The sequence below is a fragment of the Tremella mesenterica genome (genome assembly GCF_000271645.1).
Source record: "Tremella mesenterica DSM 1558 unplaced genomic scaffold TREMEscaffold_1, whole genome shotgun sequence".
NCBI lineage: Eukaryota > Fungi > Basidiomycota > Tremellomycetes > Tremellales > Tremellaceae > Tremella > Tremella mesenterica.
Genome location: NW_006711225.1, coordinates 3,861,346 through 3,884,001, shown reverse-complemented (window position 1 = coordinate 3,884,001; position 22,656 = coordinate 3,861,346). Strand labels below are relative to the sequence as shown.

At 45.7% G+C, this 22,656-nt stretch overlaps 9 protein-coding genes across 9 annotated transcripts; 7 read left to right on the top strand and 2 right to left on the bottom strand.

Annotated features, from left to right (window-relative positions):
* The first annotated feature begins 32 nt into the window (after positions 1-32).
* Positions 33-3,199, top strand: TREMEDRAFT_37133 (uncharacterized protein). Its single transcript, XM_007000808.1, has 10 exons — positions 33-251; positions 304-397; positions 451-532; positions 581-679; positions 730-886; positions 923-1,038; positions 1,084-1,461; positions 1,507-2,559; positions 2,667-3,003; positions 3,052-3,199. The coding sequence occupies exons 1-10, from the start codon at positions 182-184 to the stop codon at positions 3,174-3,176; spliced, it is 2,511 nt and encodes an 836-aa protein (XP_007000870.1). The 5' UTR covers positions 33-181; the 3' UTR covers positions 3,177-3,199.
* Positions 3,200-3,574: 375 nt separating this feature from the next.
* Positions 3,575-7,896, top strand: TREMEDRAFT_24338 (uncharacterized protein; the record flags this gene model as incomplete). Its single annotated transcript, XM_007000426.1, has 13 exons — positions 3,575-3,632; positions 3,730-4,573; positions 4,800-4,988; positions 5,183-5,556; positions 5,644-5,675; positions 5,780-5,883; positions 5,930-6,024; positions 6,082-6,170; positions 6,337-6,455; positions 6,668-6,793; positions 6,928-7,105; positions 7,343-7,562; positions 7,718-7,896. Coding segments are annotated over 13 exons (2,607 nt in total), but the record flags the coding sequence as incomplete, so codon positions are not given.
* A 781-nt stretch (positions 7,897-8,677) lies between these two features.
* On the bottom strand, positions 8,678-10,208 carry TREMEDRAFT_14396 (uncharacterized protein; the record flags this gene model as incomplete). The annotated part of the gene is made up of 7 exons (XM_007000350.1): positions 8,678-8,840; positions 8,886-9,026; positions 9,063-9,185; positions 9,233-9,472; positions 9,524-9,905; positions 9,950-10,055; positions 10,104-10,208. Coding segments are annotated over 7 exons (1,260 nt in total), but the record flags the coding sequence as incomplete, so codon positions are not given.
* A 1,758-nt stretch (positions 10,209-11,966) lies between these two features.
* TREMEDRAFT_59224 (uncharacterized protein) lies at positions 11,967-13,082 on the top strand (the record flags this gene model as incomplete). Its single annotated transcript, XM_007001510.1, has 1 exon — positions 11,967-13,082. One exon carries the CDS (start codon positions 11,967-11,969, stop codon positions 13,080-13,082), a length of 1,116 nt encoding a protein of 371 aa, XP_007001572.1.
* Positions 13,083-13,664: 582 nt separating this feature from the next.
* Positions 13,665-15,137, top strand: TREMEDRAFT_59223 (uncharacterized protein; the record flags this gene model as incomplete). Its single annotated transcript, XM_007001509.1, has 2 exons — positions 13,665-14,051; positions 14,148-15,137. 2 exons carry the CDS (start codon positions 13,665-13,667, stop codon positions 15,135-15,137), a joined length of 1,377 nt encoding a protein of 458 aa, XP_007001571.1.
* A 1,732-nt stretch (positions 15,138-16,869) lies between these two features.
* TREMEDRAFT_19299 (uncharacterized protein) lies at positions 16,870-17,794 on the top strand (the record flags this gene model as incomplete). Its single annotated transcript, XM_007000374.2, has 3 exons — positions 16,870-17,071; positions 17,290-17,437; positions 17,707-17,794. Coding segments are annotated over 3 exons (438 nt in total), but the record flags the coding sequence as incomplete, so codon positions are not given.
* A 357-nt stretch (positions 17,795-18,151) lies between these two features.
* TREMEDRAFT_59221 (uncharacterized protein) lies at positions 18,152-18,895 on the top strand (the record flags this gene model as incomplete). Its single annotated transcript, XM_007001508.1, has 1 exon — positions 18,152-18,895. The coding sequence occupies one exon, from the start codon at positions 18,152-18,154 to the stop codon at positions 18,893-18,895; it is 744 nt and encodes a 247-aa protein (XP_007001570.1).
* A 474-nt stretch (positions 18,896-19,369) lies between these two features.
* TREMEDRAFT_59220 (uncharacterized protein) lies at positions 19,370-20,032 on the top strand (the record flags this gene model as incomplete). The annotated part of the gene is made up of 1 exon (XM_007001507.1): positions 19,370-20,032. The coding sequence occupies one exon, from the start codon at positions 19,370-19,372 to the stop codon at positions 20,030-20,032; it is 663 nt and encodes a 220-aa protein (XP_007001569.1).
* Positions 20,033-20,054: 22 nt separating this feature from the next.
* On the bottom strand, positions 20,055-21,713 carry TREMEDRAFT_56114 (uncharacterized protein). Its single transcript, XM_007001018.1, has 5 exons — positions 21,677-21,713; positions 21,409-21,630; positions 21,145-21,248; positions 20,748-21,093; positions 20,055-20,528 (listed from the first exon to the last, which is right to left on the bottom strand). The coding sequence occupies exons 2-5, from the start codon at positions 21,606-21,608 to the stop codon at positions 20,225-20,227; spliced, it is 954 nt and encodes a 317-aa protein (XP_007001080.1). The 5' UTR covers positions 21,609-21,630; positions 21,677-21,713; the 3' UTR covers positions 20,055-20,224.
* Between the last annotated feature and the right edge of the window lie 943 nt (positions 21,714-22,656).

The window sequence follows — 22,656 nt, the reverse complement described above, 5'->3', positions numbered from 1 at the left end:
CCCAAAAATCGTCATATCGCAACTTTTTCTCTACTCTTTCGATCTTCTACACTTATATATACTTACATATGACAAGGCTCGCAGGGATCTCAGGAGCATAGGAACTTCCTTCGATTTGACTCATAACCTCCAAGTAATCCAATCACTTCGATCTGACTTTCTTGTCGTGAACAAATTCCACATGACTTCCGCCTCTACCATCCCCATTCCTCCTCTGCCCAGGACAGTCATTTTAGACTATTATGATTCATGTGAGTTGCTCCGGGCACCTGCATGTGACGAGTGGTTCAGCTGACAGAATAGATACCAACAACCTTCTCACCCTTTTCACACAGCTCTACTCGGACGAAGAGGTTCTCAAGAAGGTAGTCGTCGTCAAGGCCGATCGTTATACCTGGTCAGTTCCTCACCTTCCCGATTTCCAGATTGTATGGCTGATCCATTGCGCAGGGATGAATTCCAAACACAAGTAATCCCAAGTATCGACTGTATCATCTTGTCTCCAGGACCTGGACGGCCTGACACACCTTCAGTGAGCTTTCCATTCATCACTACTTATGACTGCGGCTGATCGTCGTAGGACATCGGATTCGCTTTGGATCTTCTTCGATTACATCCCGTTCCGATACTCGGAGTTTGCTTGGGTCATCAAGCTATCGGAGTGGCTTTTGGCGGAAAGGTATGTTCCCATCCTTCCTCCCGATCATATGGGTGAGCTCACCTATGAAGATTATCAACACTCCTCGCATATCGCATGGACATGTGATACCTGTCAAGCCTGTGCTACCAGCCCTTGGGCTGTTCGATTCTCCAGTATGGAAGAACAGCGGGATAGAAGACGTGTTCAAAGTTGTTGTCTATAACAGTCTGACTATCGAACCGGAAAGTGAGTCACCGTGTGATGTCATGGTCTGACGAACAGCTCTCCCTGAGGACCTCGAAGTCACCGCATGGTCCGCATTAGATGAAGAACGTAGAACTATACAAGGTATAAGACACAAGTCATACCCAATATGGGGTGTCCAATATCATCCAGAAGTAAGCAGTCCCCAGCAGCAGGTTCTCAGCGTTGACAACATTCAGTCCATTTCCTCTACCCACGGAAGTGTTCTTCTGCACGCTTTCTTGGATAACGTACATCGTAACAATTCTCGACCAGTTTCCTATAATCTCCTCCCAGAACATATACTGAACTCATGTTCCTATCGTATCGCGGCTGTGAAAAGACAAAGCAATCCATATAAAACCCACGCGACACCTCCTTTACCTACACCACCGATCTCGAGACCGGCGTCACAACATTCATTTGCCGAGTCTTCTCGTATCTCGCAATTATCATTGGTTGAGAAACCTTTCGGTGATCTGGGCAGAGATGTACCCACAGAGTTGATATTCCATCGTTTGATTAGATCAAGAAAAGGAAAGGAGAGAATTGGAGACATCTGGTTGGATGGAAAGACTGTGGGTCAATCAAGATGCCTAAAGGAAGGTAGCTAATCAATATAGCCCACCAGACCAACAACAACATCTTTAGCATCTCCATCGTTCGTCATCACTTATTCCCTATCATCACGAAGCGTAGCCCTCCATCTCCCTGACCAGCCGCCCTCTAAACTCGTTCTGCCCGCCGAAACGACGTTCTGGGAGTGGTTCGGTCAGGGCCACGAAGAGATCTACTCATCTCTTGTCTCCTCTGATCAGCGACGACGCGGTTGGCAGGGTGGCTGGGTGGGGTGGTTTGGCTACGAGATGAAAGTCGAGAGTTTGCAAGGATATCGAAAGGATACACTTGCCGAGGGTGAAGGAGAGATCGATGCGTGCTGGGCTTGGTGTGATCGGATACTTGAGCGTACATCGGAAGGGGACTGGATCGCTCGAGGTTTGGTCGCCGACCCAATCAATCAACCACCAACGCCACGTACAGCGGCGCAGGACGACCAATCGAAGGATTTGACTGGTTGGCTAGGTAGCTTGGGGGTCACCCTCGGTATCTCTCCTACCCAATTCGATGATTTCGAGCATATTGCCTCTCTCGCCCTACAGGACCCGGATCAGCTCACCTTGAAATTCGCTCCAGGATTCCCCTCCTTCAGACCTATCGACAATGCGACTGCATACACCAACACCATATCATCTTGCCGTGAAGCCATCCGGCAAGGTGAGTCCTATGAACTCACTCTGACCACCCAATTCGAAGCTTGCTGCCCTACATCAAATGATCCGTTCTCCCTATACCTCCGATTGCGCACTTTCAACCCGGCTTATTACTCGTCCTTTTTGTCCTTCCCATCACTCGTCACCCCGCGTGGTAGAGGGGTGCACGTCCTATCGTCTTCACCGGAAAGGTTCTTGAAGACCGAGCAGGGCAGAGTGGAGATGATGCCTATCAAAGGTACGAGAGCCAGAGTAAAGATTGGGCAATGTGTTTGCGGACCTGGAAGGGGCTGCGAAGGTCGGGACGTTGGCGGAGAGAAATGTAGACAGGAGGCTCAGCGAGAGGATCATAGAAGAGGGGAAGAACTTGAAGCCGATGAGAAAGAACGAGCTGAGAATCTGATGGTGAGTGGTCGAACTTTCTCCTCGTTTGCATATAGCTTCCCCCAGCATTCACACCCTCCCCCCTCTTCCCTCGAACATGATTGTGATATGCTGAGCTGACCGCCTAGATCGTCGACTTAATCCGCTCCGACTTGCTCGGTTGCTGTATACCTTCCACGGTCAAAGTGCCCAAGCTCATCGCATTGGAGAGTTATGGAGTTCATAATCTTGTTACAACAGTCGAGGGTATGTTGGCGGACAACGTTGGGCAAGTAGAAGCTGTCAAGAGGTGTTTCCCACCTGGTTCCATGACGGGAGCGCCCAAACTTCGGTCCGTTCAGCTATTGGACGACTTTGAGTCTCATCGGAGAAGAGGTATTTACTCTGGTGCTCTGGGATATCTCTCCGTGGATGGGTCGACTGATCTTAGCGTTGTGATCCGGACAATGATCATTGAGGGTGACCGTCAGTTTCTATGTCTTTCTCAGTATAACCATCAGCTGACCAAATAAGACATGTCTTTGGGTGCAGGAGGGGCTATCACTTGGTTATCTGATAACGATATGGAGTGGGAAGAAGTATTGACAAAAGTGCGATCAGTAGTGGGTAATTTGGATGTGGACAAACAAGCATTATAGAGCATGGACACACATATCATCTTGTTAGAAGGTGCGTAAACTCGTCTGAGAAAACGTGGTGTCCTCCCGATCACCTCGAGGATGAGTTCCCTTTCCCACCTTGAGGACAAAAGAGCCTGCTTATCCACTTGGGCGACTGACCATCAATACTTCATGCTTCATTCAAAAAAGTACTGACGTCTCTTGCTAGTTTTTGCCACTGACATCTTTTTCTCACTGATCAATCACCTCGTCACTATGCCAAATCGGTTCACAGAAGATGTCTTAAAGTGTCCTGGTGAGCTTTCATCCTTTGAATTTGACTGTATGATGACGGCAAAGGCTACATTCTCCTGGATGTTAAACCCGCGCCTCATGGACTTCACGCTAACCTCTCCTTGGCTGGATCTCCAGGAAAAGCTTATGGTCATGATATCGAGGAACTCGTCTTACTCGTAGAATATCAAACCGCTGACCGTGAGTCACTTCCTCTCCGACCCCTGGTCTCTATCTTTTGTTTGTTTCCTGTTTCCGCAATCCACACGAGAATGCAATGTGTTCGACTGACGATTAGGTTTACACGTTCATATATATGATGCAGCTGAGCAACAATACCAAATCCCTACCGATCTATTTCCTCGTCCCCCTACCTTTCCGATAGATTCCCACCTTGCCGACGACCACGTCCCATCCAAACTCAAATTCCACCATACACCCATCGGAGAACTCTTCGCCTTCTGGATCACCCGTGGTGATGACCCCGAACCTATATTCGACACCCGTCCTGCTAACCTACCTCTTCACCTCAGTCCAATGGGGAAAGACGGCCGAGTCATAAGAGACAGTACCATCTCCTCACATTCCTTAATCTATGAAGATCAATACCTTCAAATGTCCACTTCATTACCTACCAACGCCAACATATACGGTCTCGGTGAAGTTGTTTCTTCTTCTGGTTTTCGACGAGACCCCAACGGAACAATAGCGACAATGTGGAACCGAGATTCAGGCGGTACACCAATTGACGAAAATCTTTACGGAAGTCATCCATTTTATCTCGAAGTTCGACCAACTGGTTCACATGGAGTGTTCATGCTTAATTCTCATGGGATGGACGTTATCTTACGTCCGGAAGTGTTGCAATATCGGATGATCGGAGGAACTTTTGATTTATATTTCTTAGCTGGACCTACACCCATACAAGTGGTCGAACAGTATTCTCATGTGGTTGGAAAACCATCTAAGATACCTTTTTGGGCTTTGGCTTTTCATTTATCTCGTTGGGGGTGGAAGTCAGTAAAGGAAATAGAGGGCGTTATGGAGAAGATGGAAGAGAAGGGAGTGCCGTTGGATGTGGTTTGGAGTGATTTGGATTATATGGATAGATATAGGAATTTCACTGTGAAACAAGAGTATCAGTGAGTGGTTTAAGTCATTCTTCCCATCCCATACAGTTTACACATCTCTCATAACCCACATAAATTACATGTTTGAAAATCAATCCACACATTTTACTCATTCCATTTTCTACATCTCACGTCACACATCTTGTTCTACACGCTGCATTTCCACGTTTCATATTGCACATTCGGCACAGTCGATGCTGAAAGTGTCTGGACGTATTGAGCAAGAGGAACGCTGAAGTAGCAGAGACCTGCTGAAATTCACGAGAGCGCTGCATGAATCAAAACGATATTACGTTCCAATTGTTGATGCAGGTTTTGGGATCTCTGGCGAAGGAGACGGATATGATACGTATGATCATGGTCATCGGAAAGGTGTGTTCATCAAGAACGCTGAGGGAGAGGAGTTCATCGGCGAAGTCTGGCCTGGGTAAGCTCAATCCCTTTCCTTCTCAAAATTTGTCCTATCTTTGAGCATCCCTATGGGCGAACATGAATGTTTTGAGGTTTCGAGACAATCCCCATATGAAATCAGAATGTTACCTCATACAAATACGAGCATTCATAGAATATGATAGAAGAGAAGATGATATCAGAGACAGAGTAGAGTGGCTGATCCAGTAGGAAAACTGTCTTTCCCGACTGGACCAATCCCTCCACAACACAATGGTGGCAAAGCTCTTTCGACAATTTCCGTCAAGTATGCGAATACGACGGTATCTGGCTTGACATGAACGAACCCGCTTCGTTCACCGACGCTCCTATCAAGGCTGATCCAAGAGAGAAACTCAAGTCTCGTGGGAGATCGTCTTCTCGTTCGGTCTCACCCGACAAGTCAGTAGTGTCATCCTCGATTCCTCGGCCTTCTTCCCCATGTAAAATAAGAACCATCTCGCCAACCAAAGAAAGATCTCCATCTCCAACTAAAGGTGCACAATCTTCAAATCCCGCCTCACCCTCAGCAGAGAAACATAAGAAGTCAATGACTCAGAGATTGGGTCGGTTGGTCCATCGACGAAAAGAAGGGAAGGAGTCTAAAGGGGAACATGGTTTACTTGATCGATTGAAGAAAGAACCTAAAGAAGAACATAGTTTACTGGATTTACCACCTTATGCCGTGAGTCATTTTCTTCTCATCGCATCGAGTCAATCTACTTCTTTCTCTCCTTTTCATTCGTCGGTTGGACCAGGCAGGTCACTGTCAAAGTGACTGATTGATAGATCCACCAAGCTTTAAAAGATTTAGGCTCAATGACTGTTGGACCTACCTGTCTTAACGCAGATGGATCAAGACATTACAACACTCACAATTTATACGGCTATCAGTAAGTCTCTCTATTTTACCTATATCGAGTTACTGAATGTATCTAGTGAGAGCGTTTTGACCTCTAAAGTACTGGAGAAGCAGATACCGGGGAAAAGACAGTTCATCCTTTCTCGCAGCACCTTTGCAGGATCGGGTAGAGGTCGGTGTCTTTTTATACCAATCATGTTCAGGTTGCAATTGTAGGGCTAATGCACAGTTGCTGCGCACTGGTTAGGAGACAATGATAGTACTTGGAGAAGTATGAGAGAGTCGGTACAGGGTGTACTTCAATTTCAACTCTTTCAAGTGAGTGTCTCTTCTAGGAACCTTTTTTCATCATCATTGGCGCCTATTCATTTTCTTCATTCCAGCTGTCTTCTCTCACCAATGTGGTCTTTAGCTGATTTGCTCTGGGGCCCTAGATCAGATTGCTTGGAGTGGACAGTCGACCACCACATATACTTATGCTCAGATCCCAATGGTAGGACCTGACATCTGTGGGTTTCATGGTGATGCCACTGAAGAGCTTTGTGATCGATGGATGCAATTAGGAGCGTTTTACCCTTTCTTTAGGAATCACAATCATATTGAGTGAGACTTTCTTTCCCTCTTCTGACCTAAGAGCCTGTTGTCTTTCTTGCTCTTCAAATTTATCTTCCCTTCTCCCTTTCTTCTGTCATTTCTTCCCGTTCTCTTTGCTTGCCCTTCTGACTTACCTGAACTCTTCTAACACATACCCTCTCTGTTCACCTCTCGCTTCCCCCCACTCGTCAGAGATAAGGTAGAGACAACGCTTATGACAGTGCACAAGGACAAGAACCTTATCGCTGGCCTTCCGTCGCTGCAGCTTCTCGGAAAGCCATCTTGGCGCGATACAGTCTCTTACCTTATTGGGAATCACTCTTCTCTAACGCGAGTGACCATGGCAGGTGAGTCATTCATTTCCCTCTTCTTCCCCCTTTCTTCACATTCCACCTCTCAAGTCTAATCTCTTCTGTTCGGATGAAGAGATACTCAGGGGCTGCTGATTATCCGTCATAATTCTATCGTGCTCACTCCCTAGCCCAATCATCCGACCATTATTCTTCCATTTCCCTAATCCGAAACTCCTCGACGTGGACGCGCAGTTCATGCTGGGTCCTTCGATCCTCGTCACGCCGGTGTTCGAAAGAGGCGCCACCACCGTTCGTGGGTATTTTCCAAAAGAAGGGGCACCTTGGAGATGTTTGTGGACTCAGCAAGTACGTTCTCATCTTTCTGTCCATTTACCCCATTGCTTTGGGAACTTCTCTGTCCATATACAGTACTCTTGTGACTCTATGTCTCTTTACAGCCAATTTCCAGCGAGCAACAAGACACGCCGTGTGAACATTGGTTGAGGACCGTCAGTATCTTTAGGATCATTGGTCTGGGGAACATGTGATGAAAATTTGTTTGCAGAGGACAGATAAAGAGCAAGAAAGGAAGCTGACTAATAGGAAGTCAAAACGGACGAACATGATATGACCACCCTATCGGCTCCTTTAGGTCATATAAACGTTCATATCAGAGCAGGAACCATCCTCATGGTATATGATAAACCCCGACAAACCATCAGGACCACTCGAGAGAAAAGTGATTTTGGGTTAATTATCAATCTTGATAAACAAGGTCAAGCGAGTGGAGAGGTGATTTTGGATGATGGTGTCTCTTTGAACTGTACGTTCATCCCCCTCATCTCTTTAGTCCTTCCCTCCCCATTTTGATTACCCTGATCCATCCCATTGTTTCGTGCACGGCTGTTCCTTCAAGCACTAGTCTTTCCCTGGATGGTCGTCGTCGTTTAGTATTCGGCGATTTTGACTGACGGATAGCACAACGGACAACTATGCGATTCAAATTCATCAATGGTGAATTGAGTATCAACAGTGAAGGTGAATATACAGTGCCCAACAGAATCAGACGTGTCACTCTCTTAGGTAGTCATGATAAACCTAGAGATGTGTTGGTTTTGGGAGATGGACAAGAAGTAGGGAGGTTGGACCGATCATGAAATTATTATTCATACCTGGTGTAACCCATCCGATACTCGTACTGTTTCAGTCATACATCCCTTACTTGTACCATTCCCGTTTATCTCCATGTATGAACTGTACTGTAGAGCGCAGTATTTTCTCTGCAAATGCAGGCTCAAGTACAAATGCGAGATGATGCATTTTTGATGAGTTTTCGTATGGATGGATGAATACAATCATTTAATGTTCTTTTACCCCAGAGAGACAACGATCAATCTTCCTCGACCTTTGCTTTCTTCTTCTTTGGCTTTTCGACCTCACTATCTGACCCTTGTGCCTTGCTCTGTTTCCCTTTGGTCTGTTTGTTTCGTAATTCTTCCATCATTGGATCCGAAGCGTCTGACGCGACTCCTTCGCTATCTGCGTCTGAATCAGATTCCGAGGGTGATCCATCGTCTGAAGATTGTTCGGCAAAGTCTTCATCGTCTGTCGGGTTAGCGTATAGCTCCGTGTTCCTACGAACACAAAACTGGCAGCAGTAGCAGAAGCAGAGGGTAGATGGCAGATGAGGAACGAAACATATGAGCAACACTTTGGAAAATGGGATAGGGTACAAGGTAAAGAGGAACGGATCATGTTTTCTAAACGGTGTATACGGCAAAACTCACCAGACTCATCATCATCATCCGCAGTCTTCTTTACCGGTTTACTCGATTTGACTGGTTTATTCTTCTTCTTCCCTCTATCCTCATCCTCTGATGCAATACTAAGATCATCATCATCTTCTTCTTCTTCACTGATAGGTTCGATATCCATAGCTTCTTCAATCTCATCTTTCACTCTAACACCTTTTTCTTTCAAAAACGCTGTGATATGTGCACTCTCTTCTTTATTGATGGAAGAAAAGATGATATCTGTCCCTTCTGCTCGGGAAACAACTCTCATGTCGAATGTTCTGGCTGATGCGATACCTCCTCCCACACTGTCCAAATCAGCTCACACTACGATGAATCCTAAAAAAGCTGACCGTGAGAAAGAGATAGTCTCAGTTTTTGAGAAATCAATTAAAATCGGTTGTTTCGCAATAAAGATAAGACCCTTGTCCAAAAAGTATAATTCTCCTTGAACAGCCTTGACATTGGCTTTGATACCATTCAATCCTTGAGCACTGTCGTCAGCTTTGGTTGAAAATGTGAAGACTTACTTTCTGAAACTACCGGGAGGAGTGACTCTTTTGCCTGTGAAAGATTTGATTACTTGAGAAATGACGGTGAATGAAGGTGCGTCGTATTTCTTTTTCAAATCGGGATAGTTGGCTAGTTCTTCACTATCAATTCAGCTTTCTCCTTCTGCCTTTACTAGCTGCAAACCCACTCCGTCATGGCCAATTCAGCATCCACTTCCTCATCTTTTGGCCATTGAAGAACTAAGAAAGGATATCTAGTAGCGCCTTGTCGTATAGGTGGGTCTAGACCGATGACAAGTTGTACGTGTAAATCATCCAGTTTAGGAAGGAGGAATAATCGGCGGACGCTGGTGAAGGGAACACGGTAATCTGTGCTTTTTCCTAATAATCGGACTGAATCAGGGTAAAAGTCTAATGTGTAACGTCCTCTGTTCTTTGTCAGCTACACCCATCAACGAGAACCAGAAGGGAAATCTGACCTAGGTGTTAATATGAGAACATCTGAGAAAGATACAATACTGTCTCCCACTACTTCCCCAATATCCGCTTTCTCAGCGATGGCACTGTGTAAAGCTTGTGCGGCAGTTATCTCATTACCATCTTCATCCAACTCCACTTCTGACTCATCATCACTACCAGCGTCGCTCCCTCTTGGTTTTACACTCTTCCCAGGAACGTAAAAGCGGATTTCCACCATTTCATCCATCGGTTTCAGTGAGAGATTCTTTGGATCTTTTTTGAAAGCAGGTGGGGCGAATTCGAGAGAGACTTCATTTTTACCTGCAACGTTGGAATTGGCCACGGCGGAAAGTGGGATTTCAAAGGCTGTTTTGTTTTGTACCGAAAATTCGATATCATGATCTATACGTCAGCTTTAACAGTGGAAAAACAAGTGTAAAGCTCACTGAGCACGTTGACTTTACCCCAATTATATCCCTTCAAAGCAGGATCTTTCGTCTCGAGTTTGATGTTGTAGTAGTCGTCCAAAGTTCTCTTTATCTTATCGTGGTCCTTCTCGTCAGCTGGACAGATAAAAAGGCGCCGCTAGGGGCGACTAACATCTCGAGGAAAACCGTCGAATGTAACTCTAGGGGTGTCAGGCAGTCGTAGGCTGATCCGGAGCTGGAAATTTCTCGCCACTCTGTAGCAGTCAGCCGACATCATCGATTTCCATCGTAGCGGGAGAGAAAGAAAAAATTGTGTCCTGCAAGGATGGACGGGAAAACAATTTGACCAGAGAAGAATGATCAACTCACCTGAACCACTGAGCACCTCTGATATCACCCCCATTGAAAGTCTTGGGTTGGTTCGCTTCGTCTTTGTAGCTCTTCCATCCAAAACCTGCAGCATTGAATCGAAGGCCTTTGGATCAGTATTGGTAAACTTCACATATCGAGGTGAACGAGAAGCCTCGGATCCACAACATCCACCGAACAACACCTCGTATTCATTTGTGGACGACGATCTGGGAAGGAAGAAGACTCACGACCTTGATCATAGCCATCGTTCAGGAAAACTACCGGTCAGTTCATGTAGAAAGTGGCAGAGATCATCACTCACTACTCTCGAAGGTCACATGCGACATGATTGAATAGCTGAGACTCTCTTGAAGCTGTATAAAAAGTTAGAATGCAAGACAAAGTGAGTGAGTTTTAGTGCGCGTGAAAGTCGCGTCTACTCAATATTACGTAATGCCACGTCATTCATATCCCTCCTCACTTTGTACAAAACTCCACTACTTAGGCCTAACTACTAGGCCTACTACTGAACTGCCATAGACATGGGTAAACATCTAACAAACTGGTCCAGTTCTTCTACAGTACACTCCTTTCCTAACATCCTCAACTCACTCCATACTTCCCACATTCCACTCTTGTACCAATCATTCTCCGTCTCAGCCTGTTTGATGGCTAATCTAGGACTGACAATCCATCTCAACTCCCTAAACCTCTTCTCATCATTCGGACTGACATCGTATTTGAGCTTCTTGCCGAGCGGCATACCGTCCATTGAATTAGGTGCGAGAGCGAGTAACAAAGCGTGTGTCTTGAGACATGCCGTACGTACCAACTCCGGGTTCCGTGCAAGCACTGTATGAAGCTTGACATTATAGGCGTGAAAGCTGGGATGGATAGCTTTAGTGATGTGAACTTTTGGACGTGGTTGAATGACAGAAGGGCTTGGGATGATTATCGGTGGAAGAGTCTGAGTGAGTGACATTCTATCTGGCTTAATGTATTCGATCAGGGAAATGAAACTGTCTGTTGTCGATGAGAAACCGTGTGATCTTGATCTGCTTCAATGATTAAAAGCTGATGATACTTGCAGGCCCATCGTCGCCTTTTATGACTTCCAAATCTCGCTGCGAACCCTCTTCACTGCTTACACATCTTGCACGTCAGCGTATCCTCCGGTCGACTCAAGGGAATCTCGCCCGGACAGAGGAGACTACACATGTCGCGGAACGAACTCCAATGTTCAAACCGGTCCGTAGGCCCGGCGTTTGCTCTCGATTCCCTTGTTTGACCCCATCGAGATGTCGGCTAGACACACATAAGCTTTGTTCTGCTTTCATATCTTCGGCCCGGACGACAGGGATGATCAATGAAACATTTGAAGGAGTTTCATCGGGTAGACGAAAGACGATGATACGCGTCGCGGAATACGGAAGGAGTACAGTTTGAAAGGTGGTTATGAGAAGGAAGACTATCCTTTCTCCTCCTCGTGCCAAGTACATATCGTCTCTTGAAAAAAATGAGAAGAGAAGGCGCCATACTGAGCGATGGCGATCGATCACCTCATCAGACGTTAGAGATGTGTTTAGTAATGTCATGAACAACTCCGCTTAATTCACGCCTAATCACTCTGATCATATTTACCACCCCGTCGCAATCCTCTTGTTCAAAAGCGAAGTCGTAATCAATGTCAACCGTCGATATGCATGCCCAACCTACATATACCGGTCTAATTCCAAATCCTTCCGATGACAGTAGTGAAGACGAAATTCAGGGAAATCTTCAATATGAGAAAGCTCTCGGTCGAGCTCTTGGAAGTAGCAACTCATCAACCGAGATAGAATCTTCCCTCGACTCGGAAGATGAAGACGCAGATGACGAGGGTGAAACTGTAGCAAAGCATGAGATCGAGGAGTGGGTTGCTAAGATCGACCGCAATGATTTATCTATTGGTATGGAGTCACCTGATCAAAGGAGCCCAGATCTCAGTAACAATGACGAAGTCCCATCTCCAATTTCGGGAGGGTATGAGGAATTGGAGGACGATACGAGCCAGGCTTCAGGCGATGAGATTCAGGGACGTACTCAAGAGGTTATGAAGGAATACGACGATTCGACGAGTGAAGAAGATGGAGATTTCCAAGACTACCTCGCACGTCTACCCGATTTCACAGACTCAGAAGAGGAAGATATCAATTCCGGTCCTTTTAATCCCCCACTTCGACACGATAAAGGGGACGACATCGATCGTTCCGACGAGGAAGATCATGCTGATCATTCCCGCAGTCCCCTCTTCCGGAAAGACATCGAAAGCGATCTTGACGAGGAAGATAACTACAACCAAGCTCATAGTCCCGTATTCCAGGAAGATAGCGAAAACTCTCTTCGTGACCTTCACAATACAGATGTCGACTACCAACCTGGTAATCCCTTATTTCGGAAAGAAATCCAAAATGAGATTGATGAACGTTCTCAAACCGATTCCGAAACGGAAACCAATACTTTCTCATCAAGCTCTTTCAACCGAGACGATCATGAAATACAAGATTCTCCATCTCGTTCAATCAACTTCAAGGATCTCAAATCTGAAACGCAACAGAAGATTAGAGAAGATCCACATTTCCGAATACTTTATCAAGCGGTATGTACCGAAGTACATAATACTCTTGCTCGAACACTTGAAAGTGTGAAAGCTGATCCCACAATCTCGACGGATGGTGATGATATTTTGAGTCGATTCATCATGGCTTTTAAACAAGCGGCAGAGAATGATTCAAGCTTGATGATGGATGCCCTCGAGTGAAAGTTTTTGATTGGATCTTTCGGAGGTGTTGTTTCCCTCTGAGTTTAATACATGTTACTTATGTAGATATACATGACTTACTTATATATTTAACATTCACATCGGCTATGACATCAAAAATTTGTTTTCTATTCCCCTTGATACAACGATGAAACCCATTCGGGAGCAACATCGGTAGCTACTTGAAACGTTCTCACCTACCTTTCATCTTTGCTGACCTTGTCAATGACGCCACAGCCTCCAATTCAGAAGACTCTTGTGCACAGCATATTCTTACACGTCTGAAAAAACCCTCTATTCAATGGGTCAGGTGTACAGGATGAAAGGATTATCATGATCCTTTCTTCCGCAAGTCCTTCTACCTGTTTTGAAGACTGCCTTCAATCTGTATACAAGTACCGCTTCAAAGTGAGTGATTCGTCCCTCAATACTTCTTCTCTATTTTCCCATCAACCTACGAACATCCACACATTCACACACCCAAGCGTTCACGCATCCACACGCACAAGCATCAATACATTCACACATTCAAGCATCCAAACATATAACACACTTCTTCTAAGGTCATCTACAGAATACAACATGTCTGCAACTGTAGCCAACTCCGTCACGAACCCACTCACTACCGCCACTCCGGCCACATTGCAAGTTGAAGTCGTACCTCTCTCCAAATCATCTGAAGATTCTCCCATCCTTCACTTGTCCCCGTCTAATAAACCACAACCAGAGGTAGACCCCGTAGAACATCTCGACATCCCTTCCGTCCCGAAGCTCGACATCCCGACGGTAGAAAAATTTCATTTCCGTCGTGAGGAGAGGAACGACATGCCATCGTTTCAACCTTCAAAGAGGATGTTACAGATCGTTGATCTGATTTTGGGAGCCGGTCCGAGGTATGAACAATGGCAGAATTCAATCGTCACTCACCCTCAGAAGAGCAAGCCGGACGGGGTGAAACCCCAACATTCAGTGACTATAGGTTTCCAGAAAGAGACGCTTCCCAAGAAGACCTCCGCTCCTCACCCGTTAGACATGTCGATAGATTTGGATCCTGACTGGAAATAGACTATGGAATTGGAATATCATTTGATAGAGAAACTATTCGAAGCCGGAGGACAGTTGAACCAGTTAAGGTTACTCGCTCCTGCGCCTCCTGGTACCCCGAATGACAATCGATGGGAACAATGTTTACTAACCTGGCAACCCTTCAACAAAGGAAAATCCAAAGACAAGAAAGAAGCCAATAACATCAAGTGCAACAATAGGAAAGACGAAGAAGTAGAGGGAAAGTTTGTACATTCGTCATCGGAAGGAAAAATTGAGGAAGTGGTTCAAGACGCTTCGGGCGATCAGGGAGAGAAACTTCCGAAGGACGAAGACGATGGCCTCGGTGACAAGAATGAGGTGGAAGAGAACGAAATTCAAGGGGACAAGAACCATCCAGGGGTGTCGAGTGCACTTACGGTCAGCAGTATGCATCCTGAAGTTCAATTCCGTGATGAGGAGAAGATTACATCACCTTCAAAACGTTTCCTCGACACTCTCAACTTGACTCTCGCAGTCTGCGCCCATTTCGGTCAACATGTCACGACCATAAAAACTCTTCCTCAACAACACGGCGACACCAATTATACGATACAAGTTTGGTTTCACAACCCGATGAAAGCCCTGACACCTAAACCCGAGCCTTTCGATTTTGTAGGAGAAGCGGATGAGACGTGGGGTTGGGCCCTCAGGATTGAGCTGCACGCCATGACTAAAATGTATGCTAGCGGGCAGGTCGTGGAGTGTTTTGAGATGGTACCTCCGGGAATGAACAAGGGGAGAGAGAAGTCACGACTGAGGTGGAGGTCGCCTGTCAGTCCCGGCGGAGGCGACGACAAGGAATCAGTGACGGACCTGGTGTTCGAGGGAGAGAGTACCAAAGAAGGAGGCGCCGGAGCTGATGAGAATGGAAATCACATTGAAAAAGAGGATGTTGAAGCCAATGGGCCGGAGGCTACCGAGCAGGAGGTGATTGAAGGTCAAGCTGAAGTCCTCCCAGGTACCGCTTAGCTCTTCTCCCTGTTATTGCAGCTTCTCGTGTGACGAAGGAGAAAGTCCGATACATGAACATACCACTGTGACATGAGTTATAGTACAACATGATGCTGTTTATGAATGCTTGTTTCTATCGTCCCCTATCTGACGACATCAGCGAATGTTTCTATATATCCCCTAACTCACTTAAAAACCGAAACTTTCGTCATTGACACTTTCCTCTTGCGAGCGATCCGAGTTATATGCTTGTAAAGCCAAAAGACCTCGACACATTCCTCCATCAATGGCCTCTCTCGTCGGACTAACTTTCAGATTGAGCGCATCGGTCGAGTTTGATCGCTCAGACGTTGATGGACTGTCTGAGAGACAAATGGAGTCGCTTGGTATCGACGATTCATGACCGCTCTTCTTTCTGATCACGTATGGTGTCGACGAGAAGGGTCCAGGGAAGGAGAGATCCCTGAACTCTGAGCTTTTTGATAAGTACGAGTACTCCGGAGAGAGAGGAGTGGTTGGAGTGCGAACCAGCGGTGAGGAAGTTACACTATCCATCTCTTCTTGTCTCATAACCTCACTATCTTGAGTAGAATCAAGGGGAATGGTAGTCCATGAGACCTCGTCGTCCAGCTCGGGTATGATATCTTGGGTGGAATGGTCAAAGATGATCTCATCATCGGTAAAACGGACTTGACTACTTGACACCGGTGTGTTCGGTGGTACTCGAGATCGGGAAGGACGAAGAATACTTCTAACTCCTCCAGAAGAGGAAGAAGAATCGCCCACTCGGCTGACGAAGGAACTGTCATATTCCACCATATGGAATCGGGGCATGGGATCTGGGGAAGAAGTAGAGAGAGATGTGATCGAGTTTATGAGTCTGGAAGTACCTGGATCATTTGAAGACTCAGAAGAGAGCTCGGCTGCGAGTGGGTTGAGGGGCCTTGGACGAATAAGAGGACGTGGGGGTTTTGGAGAGAGAGGATGTGATTGGTGTTGAGCGTTGTTGGGAGGCCGATCTATAAGAGGGAGAGCGGAGTAGAATGAAGATATATTGTCCAAAGGGGAGTCATCCCACTTTGAGAGTCAGTATACGTATGTTAAGAGTGAGAAAGACTTACAATGCTAGTGCTCGGGTTTAACGAGGCCCACCTTTCTTCCTATCTGTCAACTAGCATTCAGAAAGGTGCCGGCCACTGTACTCACCCAAGATGGACCCTCACCCCTTGTATTGATACCATTCACATGAGGAGAGTCATTCTGCGTTGGGACGTTTGTGAAGGTTCCATGAGAGAGGGCGTGTCTCTTTCGTTTCTGAGGGAGAGAGCTAGGGGAGGTTTGAGATTCTCTCAAATCATCGACACGGGGGTAATTATTCTCAAACAAGAAGGGAGGATCGTATCCAGCGTTCTCATCATCGGCTCTCCTACTGAGAGAGAGACTGTCCATTGAGTGGACCAGCTTACTATGTGGCATGATGTGATAACATTTCAGTTAACATTCCTCTCCAGACACTTGGCGAGGTGACAAGTGGAGGCTGTGACTTACGTAAGCATTCCCCACCATGAGAAAAATCAGACACGTCGTTTTGACGCGTTTTGTCCAAGTTTACCAATTACCACCAAAATATTCTGTAATCTGTATCTGTACCATGTCTTTCGCCGCTGGTGGTCTATCTAGCAAACCTCTCAAACCGCGAAGACCCACACCGGCATCAAACAACGTTCGACAACAACCAGCCAGATCCGAGCTTAGTCCTGATCAACAAGCGGAGATCAGAGAGGCTTTCGACCTGTTCGATACGGATCAAGATGAGGCGATAGATTATCATGAGTTGAAAGTCGCCATGCGAGCTTTGGGTTTTGATGCGAAGAAAGTGGAGGTGGTTACTCTTTTGAAGGAGTATGGAGGAGAGGATGGGTTGTTAGGTTGGAATGCGTTTTTAAAGATTAGTGAGTGAAATGTTCAATGATTACATCCTATCGAAGCAGAAGAAAGAGGCTCGCCCTTTCTGTGAGGTGTCTGGAAGTGGGTGGACCGTAGTGAGGAAATCGTAGGATGGTTCGTAGAAGCTATTAGACGGATCATGAGATATATCAGGTAGACAAGGAAAGGAAAGAAGCACATGAAGAGAGATAGAGGCGTGAGATGAGAAAAGCTGATTTATTAGTGACGGAGAAAATCCTCAGTCGAGATCCTAAAGTCGATCTCAAACGTGCCTTTTCTCTATTCGACGATGACAAAACTGGAAAGATATCATTGAAAAATCTCAAAAGAGTGGCTCGTGAGCTTGGAGAGAATCTGGGAGAAGAGGAATTGTCAGTTTTTCCCTTTTGAAAGCTTTCTTCACATCGCTAACTTGTGCTCCTTCTCCAAACTTTCACATGATTCCACTGCGATGCACCACTCTCAATGTCAACGTACGAAATCATCGCCAATCTTGTCTTCATCGAAACTCTTCCTACCATATAAAATACCAAATATCACGTCATCCCTACACCTCGAACATCACATGGCCTTTATATCCGTCATCGACATCTATGTTTTCACTTCGTCATATTCATTACATCACATGTTTTTGCTACAGACAAGCCATGATCGACGAATTTGACCTGGATAACGACGGCGAAATCAGTTTGGACGAGTTCATGGCCATCATGACGGATGGTGAATGAGGGATAACTCACAAGATTGGATACGTTACTTGCTCAATCTTTGCTGTATGTATACTCTGGGTCTTTAGCTAATCTCATTGACTTTTGTTCCCCTTATCATCTCTCTCCTATTTTTTTCATACCCCATGACCTGATTATCTTCGTCATTTCGTTCAGGCTGATGTCACCGATGAGATGAGACAAAAACTCCTGACTTCCTTTCAACCAGGATTACATGTGAAATCTCCGTCCGTTTCATTCCCTATCTATCACAATATCTCTCCCTCACTCACAGGTCTTCCATTCCTTCATACAATACACGACACCACATCACCCAGTACGTTCTTTCATTTAGGCTAATACGATACATAATACGATATGTTGAACTCAATCAAGGGTAAATTTCGGAAGAAAGGTTCTTCTACTTCTACCAAGTCGATGATTCCTTCTTCACCGCCGCAGTCATCATCTCAAGTCACATACGATCAACCATTACAATCCCCTCTATATGACGATTTTGATACAGACCTCGGACGCTCTGAAGAACATCAAAATCCGTATAGTCACGGAACACCTTTCCGTCAATCTGGTATACTCGATCTGAACCCTGTTGAACAGGAAGTGATTTATGAGGAACCTGAAGAATTTGAGTACGATCCTACTTTACCTGACCAAGCAGGTCAATTCACTTCAGAGAATTTTGACGTAGGAACGGATGGAATCGAGTTCGAGGAACAGACATCTATCAATAAGTATGAGGGAGAATCAGATTCTGAAACAAGTTCCGAAGATGTAGATTTATCAGAAGAGGAGGAGGAGGAGGAGGAGGAGGAAAAACAGGCAATACCCGAAGAGATGTACAACACGATACATAATGCCTACCCTTACACATCCACAGAGGCAGGGCTCTTGGAATTCGGACCCGTCAATCGATGGAAATATAATCGTAACATTCGTAAGCGAGTCAAGGGGGCTAATTCATCTTGGCTTGACAAATATTCCACTGGTTTACAAGAGGAGGGAGGGACAAGAGGATCTAGTGGTAAACACACAAGGTTTGGTGAGCCTTTGATTTTGTACCGGGGTGTGGATAAAGAAAGAGATGAGGAGGACGAGGAATAAGAGGGAAATGGTCAATATGAGGAAGACGAGGAGGGTGAGGAAGATAGTGAAGATGAGGAAGACAGAGGAAGGAAGATGAGATAGAAGATCGCAGATCATGATTATGAATTGGACGGTTCATTCCTGGGACTATGATACTGATGAAACTGATGTTTACGTATGTGAAGATTCCCTCGAGTGAGTTGTAGCCTACTCGTACTGATCGTCCCACTCAGACCTGATGATTAATCATGTTGCCCGCCACGCATATTGTGTGATAAGAAGCCCTTCGATAATGAAACCAAGTTCCTTTCATCTCTCGTCTGAGATTGGTCACATGTTACGACCCCCGCCTGTCTCTCTCTCCATCTACAAGTAGATGATCACTCTTCTTTCTATTCAAGTAATTACTTTTGAATCTCACCATCACCCATAAATAACCACACAGAAATCACATATTTCACATAACCCACCTTGACCGCTTCAAAAAGCATAATGGATAACTTCGGTCTGTACGGTTTTGGATCTGGATCTGGATCATACCGAGTATACACCTCCCAACTCGATGGTTTCACACTAGAAGAAGTGACATATTTTCATAAAACAGGAGCATTCAGTGTGACTGGTGATCCTGATGAAGAACAAGAAAGTGATAGAGAGACTCAAACTGGAAAAGATTTACCACTTTCTTCTTTCATCGGACCAAAAGGGAAGAAGAACCGTTCTGCATCTGATCAAGAGGTTCTAAAATCACAACGAGAGCCTACTTTTTACGACGAGGTGTGGGAAGGGGATCAAACAGAGTCTGGCTCATTGGGTGAGATATATGAATATGGAACCGATTTGTCAGAATCGGAAAGAAAGTTGAAGGGAAGTGAGGAAGAATCCACCGGAGGTAGTACTTTGAAAACGAGAGGGAAGAAGAAGAAGAGAAAGAAGAATAAATCCTCGGTTTCGGAAGCTAATTCCAGTTGGGATAACAATTATCCGAGGATTGAAAGCACAGAAGAAAGGGAGATAGATTTGAGTAGAAAGTACGTTAGATTCAGTGAGCCGTTATCTACTGAACCAGATGATTCTGAAATACAATTTGATGCTGAAGAGTCTCGTGGGGAGGTGAATGATGATGGTGATATCCAGATGACGGATGCTGCGTAAACAGTGATGAGATGCGAGATGGAGAAGGAATGAACATGCATGGAATGAATCATATCATTCTATCAATGATTTTTATGATGTTTTTCGATTAACGGAGAATGAGAGGTTGAATTGACTTCGACTTTAACTACCCAAATAGGTATCAGAGGTGATGAAGCACTGTGAACTGAAGTGTAGACGAACGATGATTGCTCAATTCTCCACAACTCTCTTCAACCAATCCGTCACTATACCACACATCATCACTTGTGCCGAAGGTTCCGGTATCGCATGACCAGCACCAGGTATGATCTTCCATTCCAGTTTCCCACCACTCACTTCCGCCCATCGTTGAAGTACGGGGGTACGATCTCCCGGTTGACCGAATTCGTCTTTTCCGGAATAAAGTGCGAGTGCGGGAGAGGAAAGTTTACCGAAAGATTGAGAGAGAGGATGACAGAACTTTCCAGATGAATCGTGAATGGGTATATCGGCGGAAAAGTAATCGTCATACCCTCTGTGAGTTAGTTGATGAAGTAAACTATTCCGTTGGATGACATCGTGGAAAGGTATCTACACCTTGCTATACATCACTGAAAGCGAGGGAAAGAGATCAAGTGTGTCAAGGGTATGGGCAACGAGTGAGACGATTGGGAAAAGATTTCAAGGTACCGGTGACAGGAGCGACAAAGGCAGCAGAGAAGGATGGTAGAAAAAAATAGTGACTTTTACTCACCCAACCGCCAACAAACTCCAAGCTCGATAAGCAGTCATCATCACTCCCATTCTTTCCCTAACAGGTTTAGGCAACAACTCATCCCCATTCCCTTCCTTTAACATCTTCTCAGCCACTGGCAAAGCATCCAACCATGCTCGATTATCAGCCGAAACATGATATTCTCTATCTGAAACTGGAGCTTGCATGATTCCTCCATCTACTTTGGCCCTCATTGATGCCAAACATCCAGGGTCAGTCCAAGGAATATGAGCCGTAGCAGATGGGATCAGAGATGGTGAAGATAGATAATTGATGACATCTTGAGAACCGGTAGAATGTCCCATGATGACTATCTTTTCGTGACCTATACATAAGTCATTTCGATTTGATAAAGTTAGAAGAGGAGATAATTGACCTTGAAAACGGAGATGTTTTACGACACATTCCATTTCGTCCCTATCACGATCTATAGATCCAGTGCCGAAACCTTCATGGGCGGAAGACCAGTGCATTTGAACTCTTGAGATCAGCTGTGATCTTGACAGACCTGAAATCTCCCAATCTATAGGATTCGAGGCTCCTTTGGGAATCACCAATCTTTATGGTATAATAATCCTTCATACGATGAGGAGGGATGTTTGATTGGGAATGAGATGAAGGATGAATCGTATTCACTCACAACTTCCACCCGATCCTCCCCAACGCGACAGAAAGGGCATATGTAAAAGGAACATCTCCAAGTCCATTCCCTAAACCTCCAATAAACAAGATTGCTTTCTTCGAATCCAAATCCCCAGAGGCGAAAATGGGTAGGGTTTCATTCCCGAACGGTCCGCGGGTGGATATGACAGAAGATAACGTTCCGTCGAATTCTGCCATGCTGTTGGACACTTTTCTCATCCTATGTCACAGTCAGAGTGAGTTTGCAATTCATGAAGAGGACTGACCAGGCCTTTCAACTTGTCTTGCAGATGTGATACCCATTTCGGAAGGAATGTGATCGATGACAGAGAGGAGAGGAATCTCGGGGTCAAAAAGACGTTTCTTTCCTTCTCTCGATCACTTTTTCACTTTTCGACCTTTCGCCCCATGCTATCCGGGAACTCCGATAGACCGAGACACCGACCGGTACGCGCGGTACGACTCCTATCAACGACGACAGTCAAAAGGGTAACTTAAGCTCGCTTGTGGGGATACAGTTTACCTCATTCGTCGCTGGCATTGCTGGATCTGGGACGTTGGATCGTTGACCGCGGATCGCGGGATCCTGGAACGTGTGTCTGTCACATTCCAGGCGAGTGCGCAGCCGGAAGCGTAGCCTGGCGACCCACAAGTACGTGTCACTCAATGATCACAATGAACCTATTGGCCAATGGGTTGGATCGATGGGTTTCGATGGGAAAAATGTGATACGATCCCATGCCGCATGCCTCTGCGAATCTCTCCATTATCGCTTCGCTTTCCATAGAGACTACTAAATGAAAAGTCCAGTGATCACGGGCAAGACATCTACACGGAGATGAATGGAACCGCTTCTTCACGATCGATTACCCTTGTGACTTTTGACCCCTGACCGCTTTTCGATGTCAAGCCACTACGATCTCTGTTCGCCCTCGACAAGGAAACTCTTGATCGTGAGAAAACCACCTTGACTAGTCTCATGCTACCCTGCGGCTCACTGAAGATCATTGTTTTGCTGATCTCAAACTCCCGGTCCGCTCAACCGGTACCGTGGGACTTCCGAGACTTTCATGGGTACGAGGTGAACGACGACTCTTTTCGAGTACGGCTCATTGACAACGAGGACCTATACGGACATGGATGTGCGATTAATATACGATCGAGATGCCCAAGTGGGGATGCAGGGCAAGGTGGGGGTCAAAGAGCTGAGGAGCTAAGGAGGGATGAATTGGGAAAGAAACTGGTC